The 13,755-nt window shown below is 48.7% G+C and overlaps 1 protein-coding gene across 2 annotated transcripts in view; it reads left to right on the top strand.

The window, feature by feature from the left end:
- Positions 1 to 13,755, top strand: part of LOC116869144 (aldehyde oxidase 2) — a 79,950-nt gene that overhangs the window by 24,538 nt on the left and 41,657 nt on the right. For both annotated transcript variants that reach the window (XM_032860124.1, XM_032860123.1), the window contains 8 exons: positions 1,274 to 1,367; positions 3,261 to 3,370; positions 4,744 to 4,928; positions 5,589 to 5,766; positions 7,027 to 7,119; positions 8,211 to 8,380; positions 8,988 to 9,102; positions 10,634 to 10,756. In XM_032860124.1, coding sequence (XP_032716015.1) covers positions 1,274 to 1,367; positions 3,261 to 3,370; positions 4,744 to 4,928; positions 5,589 to 5,766; positions 7,027 to 7,119; positions 8,211 to 8,380; positions 8,988 to 9,102; positions 10,634 to 10,756 — 1,068 coding nt within the window. The remainder of the gene's footprint in view (positions 1 to 1,273; positions 1,368 to 3,260; positions 3,371 to 4,743; positions 4,929 to 5,588; positions 5,767 to 7,026; positions 7,120 to 8,210; positions 8,381 to 8,987; positions 9,103 to 10,633; positions 10,757 to 13,755) is intronic.

The following is a 13,755-nucleotide window of genomic DNA, read 5'->3' as shown; positions in this document are numbered from 1 at the left end:
TATCAAAGAACATAATTTAGTTTAAGGTTGCATTAACAGAAGTATTATACCTAAAATAAGGAGGGTAGCCTTCTCTACTTCATACTGTTCAGACCATAGCTGGAGAATAATGCTCAGACCTGAGAGTCACGCTTTAAACTCTGGCTGTTTTTGACCTCAGAAGAAACAGAAGAGACATGGGTTTTCAAGATAGGCGTGTTCCCAAATGGTATGTGAGAAATCCTTGAGATATGGGGAACCAAGGAAGGACAAAGTTCCTTTGAAAAAGCTCTTCCAGGGATTCCTCCTGCCAAGAACTCTGAGTAACACCTTGCAGCCTGATGAGGGGATGATGGCCCGAGAGTGCAGGGCTGGAAACCACATCAGAAGGAGGAATGGTGGGGACTGGGACATCCAGAGGGATGGCGAGCACTGCCTTCAAATATGTACAGACTCATGAGGATAGATGTAATTTACTTCGTATAGCCACAGAGGGTAGAAGTATGCCTGATAGGGAAAATCCAGGGAGGTAAATTCAGCTCAGTGGAAACAAGAACTTGAAATTCAAGCTGTTCCTAGAGGAATGGGTTCCCTGTCCTCATGGTTGGCCCAGCGCAGACTGTAGCCACCGAAGGTGGTCACAGGAGGCGCCATCACTGTGTGGGGAGGAGAGTATTAAGTTGAATGGCCGGTCATTTCTCTCCCAAGTTCTGAGATGCTATAGACTCAGCTAGATCCCAGAAGAGGAAAAGGGCCACTCTCCCTCATTGGTGTGGGAGCCCAGGGCCCCAGCACAGCCACGGGGGGGTCTGGCCTTGACAGAGAGTGTTAGATGAGGGACAGCAGCTCTGTAGCCGGTATCCCAGCCACCTGTGCTGCCCCAAGGCTGAACAGGGGGTGGTTCCCAATGGGCCACTTGGCTTTGAATCCCAGTCCTGCCCCTTCCTAGCTGGGAGACGGGGTTCAGCTTTCATAACTCCTCTGTGCCCCAGCGTCTTCATCTGAAAAATGGGGATAATGGCATCAATTTCACTGAGCTGTTGAGAGAAGTGAGTGAGTGTGTGTGAAGAAATAGAACGGACAGAATGCTCCGTGGGTGATAGTTACTGTCCATTCCCTTCCCGATCCAAAAAAGTGGGCAGGAGCAGCCCCCAGACGGTCGGAAAGAAGTCCTTCTGCCAACAAGACCAAGACTCCTTGGGACACTTTCACTGTGAGAGGAACTTAAGCAGGTGCTTGTGGGGCATAGGATCTGAGGGGTAGAAAGACCAAGGCTCTAACTATCTCTTCTTAGTCCTTAGGGGGACACATTATAAGTCGGCACTGCTATTCGGATCTGAATCCAGTTTTGGCTGTGGGCAATGCTACCCTCAATGTGATATCAGAAGGTAAGCTAGCCCAGAACTTTCTGAACTGTGCCTAGGATTTTCTGTCTTTTTAGGGAACAGCTATAAGTGAAAGCCCTGGTTTCTGGTTCTTGATCCAGCGCGGGGAACTCGGGCTCCAGAGAAAGGCACAGGGAGGCTAGGGAGCGGCTGGTGCCTCCTGCTGGCTCCACACGCACACCCACGCCACACCCGCCCCACCGCAGCCTGTGACAGCCCGGGTGGTGTGTGACAACTGAGCGGAAGGCTGTCTGCTGCCTGAGGACTGCTCCCTCCTCCTCTTCATGCACACCCGGCTCAGGTGCTGGGTGTGAAGCCAGAGTCTAGGGAGGACACACTGCCCCCACCACGGGCCCTCTGGGGACAGGAGGAAGAGAATGGCTACATTTGCATGCTGGCTGGAAACACCGTTCCCTTGGGGCCATGCAAAACTACCCCGGTCTCCTGAAACGTTCCTCTCCCTCTGTGCCGCCGCTTCTCCAGGGATGGCCACGTGCCCCTTCACTGGGTCCTGTGCACCAGGCTGTGCCGACAGCTTAGGCACAGCCTGGCTCGTCCATCCAGCTGCCCAGCTGAGGTCACCTGCAGAGACAGACATGGGGCGGGGACCACTGTCTGCAACAGGCTGCCTCCCCAGGGCCTCTGCTTCTCCCTGTGGTTGCTCCCCCCTGCCCCTCCCTGACAACCCATCAGATGCCCTCTCCTTCTGTCCACCCCACTTGGCCTGCCAGTCCTTTACCCCTCCTGTGGGCAACGGGATGCAGGGAAGCTATCAGTCTGCTCCCCACATGAACTTTGGGGGTGTGTCTGACCCGGAATTATATCACAGGCGACTGTTACCCTCCCAAGGGATTTGTTGGCCATAATACGAGCCCATCCCTAAGTGGGGGGAGGTAGAGGAAAAGCTCTCATGCCCCTATTCAGCTTGGCATGGGGCCCGCCCAGGAGGGAGGAGCCGAGAGGCCTGACCCTGGCCCAGCCCTGTCAGCCATTCTCCTGAATCCCCCCCACGCCTGTGGCCCAAGACAGCCCCAGCCTGACCCCCAAAGACTAGGAAAGACAAAGCAAAGACGCTGGAGCATCAGGAGAGCAAGGACAGCCTGGCCCCATGCAGAGCCCTCTGTGCATTAGTAGTCTAGTACTCGTACTGGCCGCGTTCTTCTACTGGGGCGCTGGTCATTCCCTTTGGCTTAAGGTCTCCATTTTCCAGATTTGCCCAAGCCACGTCCACCCTGAGCGCAGCCCAGCTCTGGCAAGGCTGGTGGATGAGCTCGCCAAACCAGCAGCAGGACAGGCCAGAAGGGTCAGCAGGGGCTCCTTTGGGGTGCCCCTGCCTCCTTTGGGACCACCCCTACATTCCAAGCAGCATCTCACTGCTTTTGTCAGGGGCAGAACCCACCACTGTGGAGCCACAAACCACTTTTATAACAGCGGGTATGGCTCTGGCTGCCACATTGTAACAGCTGGGCAGAAAGGGGGTTTTGTGAATTGCTTTTAAGAGTGTAGGTATCCAGCAGCAGCAGCAGCAGCAAGAACAAAAAGCAAATGCAAAGATTTGAGCTCTGCCCGTAGTGGAGATGAACCCTGTTTCTGCGGAAGCTAAGCCCTTCCCTTGGTCACAGCACTGAACGAGTTCGGTTAGTCAACCAGCCTCTGCTTGACTGGCCTGGGAGGGGGCCGGAGCCCCAGCTCACAGGGCACACGAGTGCAGAGCAGCCACTGCCTCCCTCCCTGAGCAGGGGAACGGAGGAGCCCCGGACTGTCGTGCACACGCACCGCTGCCTCACTCGGGGCAGAGGAAGGTGACCTTCTCTGCTTTGCCACTGACATATCAGAGTACAGGATACTCAGGCATTCCTTGTTGCAGCTGAGAAGAAATATCATTTTCTTCAACAGAAGGTACACGGCAGATTCCTCTAAATGAACATTTTCTTGCCGGGTTGGCAAGTGCAGACCTTAAGCCGGAGGAAATTTTGGAATCTGTGTACATCCCTCACTCTCAAAAGGTAAGAATTCTGCTGGTGGCGTTTGAGAGCTGTTTTTTCCCTTTTCATAACTGCATGCAGTCATCGTTAGAAATCTGCGAACAGATGGAAGGAAAATAACTCAGCCCCGAAAACCTGTTTCCTGTCCACTATGGGCTGGCCCAGCGCCAAAGCCCTCAGACACCCTTGGGTGAGCAGCTCTGGGCTGTGGGTTTGGGGCTGTTGTTTCAGCTGTGGGGTGGGGCCCGCTGAGGGCAGGCGCTTGTGCTTCCACACCCCTTTGTGTCTACAGATCGACTCTGGGAGGCGGAAATTAAAGCTCCCCGGCTATGGAATGAGCCTCTCTGCCTGACCCACAAAGAGGCGGACGCTGGGGCTGGGCTTCCCCAACTCCCACTCCAACTAAGCCCAGCAGCTCCTAGGCACAGAAGGGCCTCCACATGTTTGCTAACACAGGCTATCTTGGGGTTGACGTGACCACCCAGCTGGCTGTGGCATGGGTCCTCTGTCCTCACTCCATGCTCCGTGTCTCTCCCCAAAACTGTACCTGAATCCAAGAGGACAGTCTTCCCAGAGAGAGGCAATTCAGCGCGCACACACACACACACACACACACACACACACACACACACTGATCAAAAGCCAGGCGTTGGCTTGGCTATGCAGGAAGTCTTACATTAAGTCATGTCTTCAGCCATGTGTCACCTTCATTTATTTTTCCTTGGCAGTGGAAACTTTGAGACGTGTTCTAGTCAAATGTAAAGTCCCCAGACAGAAAACCAGGCCGACTCTAACACAGCGCCCTCAGTGGCCCCACAGATGGAAACACACTTGAGACACAGGTCATCGCCATTAACTCCGCGTCACAACACCCACAGTCACCGTCCCAAAGAGCCAGTGGGGCAGACATCGCCCTCCTGACTCTTGTTCCTGATACAAGATTCCCTAGTCCACTGTTAGAAAGTTCTAGTTGATTCCTTTGTGACTTTTGCAAAGTGGAAACATAGTCGTTTCCACAAACCGAGAACCTTGGTGGGTCTCTTTCACACTGTAAGCAAATTGAGTTTGAAAGAGCCTGTGCTGGGAGGGCCCCTCCATCCTCATGAAGACAGAAGCATCTGGAGACTAGAGGGAAGAGCCCCTGGAAACAGAGCACACGGACATGATCCCGGCATCTTGGCCTCAGGAAAAGTGTAGAGTGATCCCCATTCCTCAAGGGTATCAGGCACTGGGGATGGGCCTTTGGTGACCCCCAACTTGTCCTCTGATTGTGCCAAATGACTTTGGTGTTCCCTTGGGTTGAGTCTAAGCAATGAACTAGTGGCACCAAAAAGCAGAAACCATGCTCTTAGTTTTGACATGTCAAACGACCCCAAATGGTTTTGTCTCCGCAGTGGGAATTTGTGTCAGCCTTCCGACAGGCTCAGTGCCAGCAAAATGCCTTAGCTGATGTGAACGCTGGCATGCGAGTCCTCCTCCGGGAAGGCACAGACACCATTGAGGACCTGAGCGTCTCCTATGGAGGGATTGGGGCCACAACGATCAGCGCACAGAAATCCTGCCAGCAGCTCGTGGGGAGGTAAGCAGCAAACCCTGCACCCCAAAGGTGAAACTTAATGTCAAAAAAAAAAAAAAAAAGGTGGAAATCTGGCTCTGGTCAGTGTTGTTAATAGCTCTGGGAAGATGGAAACTCCTATCTGTAGAACCACTGCCTGTTCTCTTGGCAATTTTGCTAATAAATCAAACCTCACTTGACTTTGAACAGCGAGGGACCACTCCTTGGGTAAGGGATATAACAAAACTGGCCTGGGACCACATTCAGCCACAGCCCTCACACACACACCAGCACTCCAGCAAACCCACACCACCGGTGTCCAAGGGCACTGATGGCTGCCCCTAGGGTCCACACGATTTCTTCCTCAATAAAGGCCTGTCCAGGTCCTAATGGAATTGTCCCCAGTGGGCTGTTTGTGTAATGCCTGGTCCCAGCACGGTCTGGCTCTCAGACGTGCTTGGTTCATGTCGTGGTGAAACGGTCCCATCCTCACTCTGCCATGACTCTCCGGTCACTCAGTGCCTGGATTTTCCTGAAGGACTTGTTTAGGTGATTTCTAAGTTCCCTTCCAACTCATAAAAGGAGACCTGGGGTTCTCTAAATTGTCGCTGCCCAATATCTAGTGCGTGCTGTGCAATTGAAACCTGCCTTGAGCTCGTCCCTTCCCTGCCTCCAAACCCCCAGGCCCTGGAATGAGCTGATGCTAGAGGAAGCCTGCCGGCTGCTTCTGGAAGAAGTCTCCCTCCCAGGCTGGGCTCCAGGGGGGAAAGTGGAATTCAAGAGGTCTCTGGTGGTCAGTTTCTTCTTCAGATTCTACCTGGAAGTTCTGCAGGCACTGAAGAAGCTGGCCAAGTTTATGCCTGTAAGTGCTCCGGAGTTCTTGTGCTCCTCACAGCCAAAAGCCTCAGCTTTTCCGCTCTTTTTGCAACCTGTCTTGTGGGCAGCCCGGGCCATTACCTGTCACCTGCTCTGAGTCAGGCTTTGTCCGTTCCCAGCCATCCCTCCTTCGGGTGTTCAGCCCTGGAGGGCTACTATCTGAGGTCCAGCACGCCAGGCTGTCTGCATTTCACAGACATTTGCTGCATGCCCTGAGCAACACAGCATCACGGTGCCCTGCCTAGAATGGACAATTGTTTTTTCTTTTCAACTCAGCTTTACTGAAGTATAATTACATATAATAAAATGCACCTATTTAAACTCAGTGAGTTTTAACAAATGTGCAAACCCACGTAGCCTCCTCAAACAGGGTATAGAGCATTTTCATCACCCCCAAAACTACCTTTTGTCTCCTTTGTAGTCAATCCTCCCAGCCCTGTCCCCAGGCAACCTCTGATCTGCTTCATGGCATTAGAGATTAGGTTTGCCTCTTCTGAAGGTTTATATTCAATATAAAATGTCAGATAAAATTTTATAAAATTTTATTTTTCAAAAAAATATGAAAATTTATTTGTATGCAACTATTTAAGTGGCTGCTTTCTAGAATTTCTGATTGGAAACTTCTGGAATAAGTTAAGCACTCTCTCTTTCCTTCCCTATGAATATAACTCTCACCCTACGTTGTACCCGTTTCCAACCACACCCCACCCAACTCTCCTCACATCACCCACAATGTTCCATTTCCATGTACTCAGAGGTAGACCCCCACCAGCCACATTCACCAGGGCAATCATCGCTGCCATTGATTTCCGAGTCATGACACTTGGTATGTTTCAGAAACCCGAGAGCCTTCCCAGTTTCATTGCTGCGTTGCTGAGAAAAGCCATCAGGATGTGGGCTCTTTTGTGTACGGTGAACTCCAGCTCATTCTGGGCTGGCTGGCCCAGGCCCTGATTTGCTTGCTGCTTCTGATTTTACTCAGCTCTCTGACAGGCCTCTCCAGCCTTAGGGTGACTTGAGGACCAGACTGAAATCAGTCCAGTTCCTCCTTATGTGGAAAGGGAGGGAGGGCAAGATGCCTTCATACAAAGGGAGATCCTGGGAGGTGCTGTGGACTGTGGTCCTCCAGGCTGCCCTGGCCTTGTAATTTCTCAGATGCTTTAGCCGAGTCATTTTCACACACATCAAAGCCCAGTTTAATCACAGACTAATCAGTTCATCTTTATTGTTTTGAATTGTCTCTCAGGACGGTCATCATTATCCTGAAATTTCAGACCAGTTCCTAAGTGCTCTAGAAGATTTCCCCATCACAGGACCGCAGGGAATACAGAGGTACCAGGTCAGTGAGTATAATTTAATAGAAAGCTGGAAACTAAGAGAAAAGCTATAGCTATGTGAACAAAGCAAGCACGTCAGAGTTGGGATTTATAATTCTGACCTTCTTGTTTTTGCTGGTATGTTGCCCTTTGTTTGAGCCGAGTCAGGGAGACACTGAATCTAGGATCAGGCCTGAGCTACCACTATACACGCTTGAGGCTGAACCAACCTGGAATGGTTTGACCACCTGACTAATAACTGATAATCTCCTCCGACTGATGTTCCTTGGGCATTTGTTTGAAGAGCACCCAAGCCAAGTGTAGGGGGAGGATTGAGCAAGACAGTAGCAAGGTTCAGCCTCCAGCCCTGATTGCCAAGGTCTGATCTCCAGCCCACGAAACAAGAGCCCTGCCGGTACGTGAACCACGCCCCCTCCTTGAAGGACAATTTAGAAAGTATCTATTACTCTCTGTTAGCACCCAGCCCCTCCTCCCACCCCATCTACACACAGATCGTCCCTGAGAAGAGTTCCAGAGCAAACCCTTTCTCCATCTCCCTTATCCTCCCAGTGATGTTTTTGGGCCACTTGCGGGGACAGCCCGCAAGTAGATCCGGGGGGGACTCTACTGCCATTGGCTCTCCTCCCCTCTCCCCTACCCCAAACCCTGTTCAAGTTGGCCCTCAAGCTTTTGGCTTTGATTTTGGTCCCCCACCATCAGGATTTATATCACTTTAGGCTTTATTATCATGGATCACTTCAGCAGTGAACAGTTTGGTCACGAGAAAGGTAAGAAAGCAGACAGGGAGACCCTCTGAATTCCAGAAAAAGTCCAGGGGAAGGACTTGGAAAAAGAAGATGCCAAAAGGAAAAGCTAGGGCGCCCTTTCACCTATTTCACAATGCTGCGAAAAGGTCGACATTGCGACATAACCGACAGGACAATTCCCCAGTCTAGTTACATCATCAAATTGTCACATTTATCATCTGACCCACTCCAGGGCTTTTTGCCTGAGGGTGACTGATTTCTTAATCCTGAATCAGGAGTGTTGGTAATTGGCCAGAACACTTCTGGAGATTCAAGTTTCCCAGGGCAACTCTCATCTCCGTCTGCAGAGTGTGGATTCTCGCCAGGCCCTCCAAGACCCAGTGGGACGCCCCGTCATGCACCTCTCAGGTCTTAAACATGCGACAGGTGAAGCCATATTTTGTGATGACATTCCGATGGTGGATAGAGAGCTTTTCATGGTTTTGGTGACCAGCACCAGAGCCCATGCAAAAATCATGTAAGTAAATGGGAAGCTTTCAAAAAAAAAACTTTTAAAAGCACACCTGCAGTTTCCCACGGAAGAATGTGCCTGTTCCGCAGTGTCCTGAACCCAGAGATCCTAAAATTGAAAGAATAAAGAAAAGGTCACCATCCCCAGGAGGAGGAGCGGAGGGGATTTGGAAATGACCATTAAGAAAGAGAGAACAAAAACAGTGGTTATGGGCTCCTTGCTTCTGTTCTAACCTCACAACTCTTCAGCTCTCTGCTGGAGCCCCAGGCACAGCTCCCAGGAGTAACTCTGAGTAGCGTGATACCCAGCTGGCGATAAAACCCTGAAATACTGCATTTCTGAATGGTAAATGCCCACTGTCCTAAACTTCCTAAGAAGGTCCCTTGCCACAGCCACACGGGCCCCAACTCCAGCTCCCCTCCAGCAGCTGAAGGGCTACCCTGACCCCGCAGGGAGCCTCCTGGATCCTGAGGCAGGATCCTGTTATTGGTCAGGACCTAAGGTGGACCAGTGGTTATATATTTTGATTTTCAACAATGTTCTATCCCTCCCTTAGGTCTGGGGCCTTCAGAGTTTGCTGATTTCTATTTCTTAAATATTTATCTTTTTTCAGATCAATTGATTGGTCTAAGGCCCTTGAACTACCTGGGGTGGTTGATGTGATAACAGCTGAGGACATTCCAGGCACCAACGGGACTGAGGAGGACAAGCTGATGGCTGCAGATGAGGTACAGAACGTGCCTTTTCAGGCGACTTTGTGCAGACAACCACCAAGGTACCCCCTCAGCTGGTTTTCAGCCACCCCCCACCCCCACCCACTGGGGGATAGAAGTGCCAATTTTTACACCTTCTCTCTACACCTCACATTTTTATTCAGGCAGGCTTAGCAATTACATCGTAAAAAGCACATTTATTGCAGAGAAGCTAGTCCTAGCCTTCCCAATGGGTGCTCAGTTGACCCTGGTCTGAAGAATAAATGTAGGACCTGGCTGTATCCGGAAAGAATACCCTAGAAGGAACTAGAAAGGAGAATACAGGAAATACAGCTACTCCCTGTTATTTATACTGACTTCCTCCCTTCCTGGACCAATGCCACATACACACCCTACCCCCACTGACTCTTACACCCGCCATTTTTTATAACGGTGCTCTTACCCTCCTTGACCTTTTAATTCAATTCTACAATCTTTCACTGAATACCTGTTTTTGGAACCAGGCTACCTTGGTTGCTGTTCTACCCTCACTACCTGTGTGCCTTTGGGTATCATTATCTGTAAAATGGGACTCATCATAGCACCAACCCCACAGTGTCATTGTGAAATTTAAATGAGTTAATGCATGTTAAACGCTTACCACAGTGCTTGGCACCTGAAGGCTCTCGGTAAGGGTTAGCTAGTATGATCACATCTCCATGAGTCACATAGATTGTTTCTCCCTCAGCCATGAAACGAATCACTGCTCTCTTGGTTGCACTCCAGACGAAGAGGTCAGCTGTTGCTTAAGGGCTATATTATCTGCTCGGGAGGCCATTACAAAATACCACAGACTGGGTCACTTGGAAAAAGCCAGAAATTTATTTTCTCACAGTTCTGGTGGCTGATCCCTCGAGATCAAGAAACTGGCAGGTTTGGTTCCTCCGGAGGCCTCTCTTCTTGCTTTGCGGGTGGCCATCCTCCCACTGTGTCCCCACACGACCTCTGTCTGTGGGTGAGCCTCCCTGGTGTCCTTTCTCTTCTTGTAAGAACATCCGTCATATTGGACTGGAGTGCCACCCTGATGACCTCACTTACATTTAAATTACTCCTCTAGAGGCCCCGTCTCCAAATACCACCACATTGGAGATTCAGGGCTTCAACATACGAGTTTGGGAGGAAGAAGGGGACACAGTATAGCTCCTAACAGGAATCACTTTGCACAAAAAACATTTTCCTTATCTTTAAACTCTAAAATGATAAATGATACCATGAAGATGACACGTGAGAACCAAGCTTGACAGAGGACACAGCAGATTCAGGTCACAGCCAATCTCACACTCCCTTGGGGGCTGACATTCATTGAGTAAAATGGCCGATGGAATCATCTGTAATATTTAAATTCTTTTTTTAGTTGAAATGTTTGTTAGCCAAGTACATGTGGTTGAACGTGACCTCCAGTGTGGTTATTATTGCTAAACAATGAGAACGAAAACACCAGCCACGGGTGAGTAAGACGGTTTCTACAGATATTCTTCTACCTGCTTCGTGCCCGTACCTTCCGCAGGTGCTCTGCGTGGGCCACATCATCTGTGCTGTGGTTGCAGAGACCGATGTACAGGCAAAGAGCGCAGCTGAAAAGATAAAGATCACCTACGAAGATCTGGAGCCCGTGATCTTCACCATCAGCGTAAGCAGGGCTGGCTGGCTTCTTTCCTGTAAGGGTGTAGAATCAAAAGCACCTTTGTAAATTTCTTTTTTTTATTTTTTTAAAATGTTTTATTTATTCATTTGAGAGAGAGAGTGAGAGCACATGCATGGGGAGGGGCGGAGGGAGAAGCAGACCCCTCACTGAGCAGGGGCTGAATCCCAGTCCTTGACATCAGGACCTGAGCTGAAGGCAAACGCTTAATTGACTGAGCCACCCAGGCACCCACCTTTGTAATTTTCTTAATGAAAGACTAATTCTAACTTTTTCTTGTCACTGACTTGTTCTGGAAAATCAGCTTTCTCTGGAAGGTATGACTTATATGAATTGAAATGAGCATTGGCTGTAAGAAATGAGGGGACAAAGCCACATCAAGAAGTGAAGTTTCTTTCTCTTTCGCATTCAGAAAATTCTAGAAGTGGTCTGTCCAGGGCTTATGTGGGGTTCTATATGTGAGGGATCTGGGCTTCTTCTATCTAGTTGCTGCCTGGTTTCTGTACTCCTGGTCACACTTTGGTCCACAATAGCTGCTGAAGCTTTGGCCATTAAGTCCACATTCCAGAGAGCAGAGATGATGAAGAAAGGCATATCCCCTCCCTTTAAGGACACTTCCCATATCTCATTGGTTAACACCTAGCCAGATGCCACACCTACCTGCAAGGGGAGCTGGGAAATGTAGGCTTTATGCCAGGTTGACTACATAGCCACCAAAAATTGGGGAAGATGAGAAGAATGGATATTAAGAACGATCATGTTTTCAAGGTGGGGCCCAAAAACAGAGTGACTTTCACAATGGAATTCCACAGAAATTTCCACTCTTTATTTTTGGATCTAACTGATGGAATGCGAATGCTATTTCCAAAGCAGAAAGAATGAAGTTAGAATAGGAAATTCAGATATAGACTGGGATTAGTAGGTTCTAACTCAATAAAGGGCAAGTTCAGAGTAATTGAGTTGAGAAAACCTTTCTTATTTGTGCACTTGTGACAGAAAATAGAATTTTTTCAAAGGCCCCAGTGAATTACTTGACATTTTTAAAATGTGCCTAAAAGGTACAACTTGCTCAATATTCAAAGTGTTAAAAAGGTCATATTTCTTGATCTTTCTAAACCAAATGAATTCTGTTCCAAATTCCCATTTTGCCAAGTTTGCAAGAAGTTCAGAACTTTTTCTTGACTCACTCTCCGTCCCTGCGTTGTACTCAGATTCTTGTATCAGTTTTTGAAATCTCAATTCTAATCTCATTTCCTCAAGGGGAAATGACACCCAGAAGAAAAACCATGAAATATCCTGGAACTCAGAATGATTAGGGATCTAGTGTTCTCTCAGAATGGGACTGAACAGAGTCAGCTAAAAATTTCTTTTGTGAACGAAAGTAGATAACAAAATAATTGTGCATACCAATACTCACTCATCCATCCACCCATTCATTTCAATGACAGTGGAGGGTAGTAGCTAAAAGCACAGGTTCTAGAACCAAACCGTGAGATCTGAACCCTGGCAGCACACCTGATAACCGTGTCACCTTCGGTGAGTTAAGGTGCCACGGTTTCTTCCCCTGTAAAATGGAGATGATAATAATAATAATAGCTACTTCATCCAGCGGTTACAAGACCAAATGAGCTAATACATAGAAAGCACTTAGCACCCTGCCTAGCACATACTCAGTCCTCACTAAGTAAAGCACATGTTATAAGATTCCGTGATCTCATGACACATTTCCGGTATGGCAATAAATGTGCTTCCCCATGAACTTGGGTGACTCACTGACATCTTGGTGTAGCAGAAAGTGAAAAAGTCCACTATCTGGTACACACTTTCTGCTGCTTGGAGAAATCAAGTATTCCTCACCAGGCAAGAGGCTTCTGAAAGCGGAGCTGGGGTTTGAACACCGCTTCCGTCTCTTATTTGCAGCATGACTTTAAGAGAGGTATTTAAGCTCTCGAGGCCCAGTCTCTGCATCTGGAATTAACATGAGAATGTGCATATGTGCGCTGCGTGTTGTGCAGTGCTTGACACAAGGCAAGCAGTCAACAAATATTGGCTGTTCTCATTATCATCACAATGAGCAAGATAGACGGTGAACGCGAAGGCTATAGGAGAGTCAGAATGCGGGAGACATATGGACATTGGGTAGGGTATGTGCTATGGTGAGTGCTGTGAAGTTTGTAAACGTGGAGATTCACAGACCTGTACCCCTGGGGGAAAAAAAAAATATATATATATATATGTTTATAAAAAATAAAATTATAATAAAAAAAAATTTAAAAAAAAAAAAAAAAGAATGCGGGAGACAGGAGCCATTCGGAAGTGTGGAAAATCACGCCGGGCCTAAAGGCTCAGTGGAGATGGGCTGTCAGTAGGTGAATCCACAGGGACTCAGAGTGGGACAGCTTCAGTCTTCACGTGTAATCAGTTCACGCTATCGTCAGAAAGAAAAGACAGAAGAAAGAGCTAGAAAAGCCCTTATGAGATTTGCCAAGAAATGAACCCAAAGAAATGAACATACTTCCTACCAATTCTCCTGGGCTTTCTTCCCCAGAAATGTGTCAGGATTTGAGTCTTCCCCTCCACGTGGCCTCAGCAATTTAGATCCCTGAGTTGGAGGTTCTTGTACATGAGCTACCTAAGTCTGACACAAGTGTTTTTCTTCAGGGAGAGCATATAGAGGGAGGGCCTAGAACCTCACCCCTACTGCAGTTAGACCCATCACTGTTCCCTGGACACCCACCCTGAAGAGGAGAAATGAGTAGTTATCATCCTGGGCCATCATTGCACCCCCAGATCTCATTTCTTGATGTTTCCCTAATCCTTCTTGTCAGTCTTCCCTGCAGTGTGGAAGACAACCTTCTCACAACCATCTCGTCTCTGCCACGAGCTCACGACTCTAGTACTTCCTTTGTTGATGACCCTTCATGGCCATTTTGGGGAGTTTACTGGCCTTTGATTAAGAAAAAAAAATTGCCATTGGAAGAAAAAAA

This window comes from Lontra canadensis, unplaced genomic scaffold (genome assembly GCF_010015895.1).
Source record: "Lontra canadensis isolate GAN:19392208 unplaced genomic scaffold, GSC_riverotter_1.0 scaffold18, whole genome shotgun sequence".
Classification (NCBI taxonomy): Eukaryota; Metazoa; Chordata; class Mammalia; order Carnivora; family Mustelidae; genus Lontra; species Lontra canadensis.
Note: the sequence above shows the minus strand (reverse complement) of the source record. Positions and strands in the feature narration are given on the sequence as shown.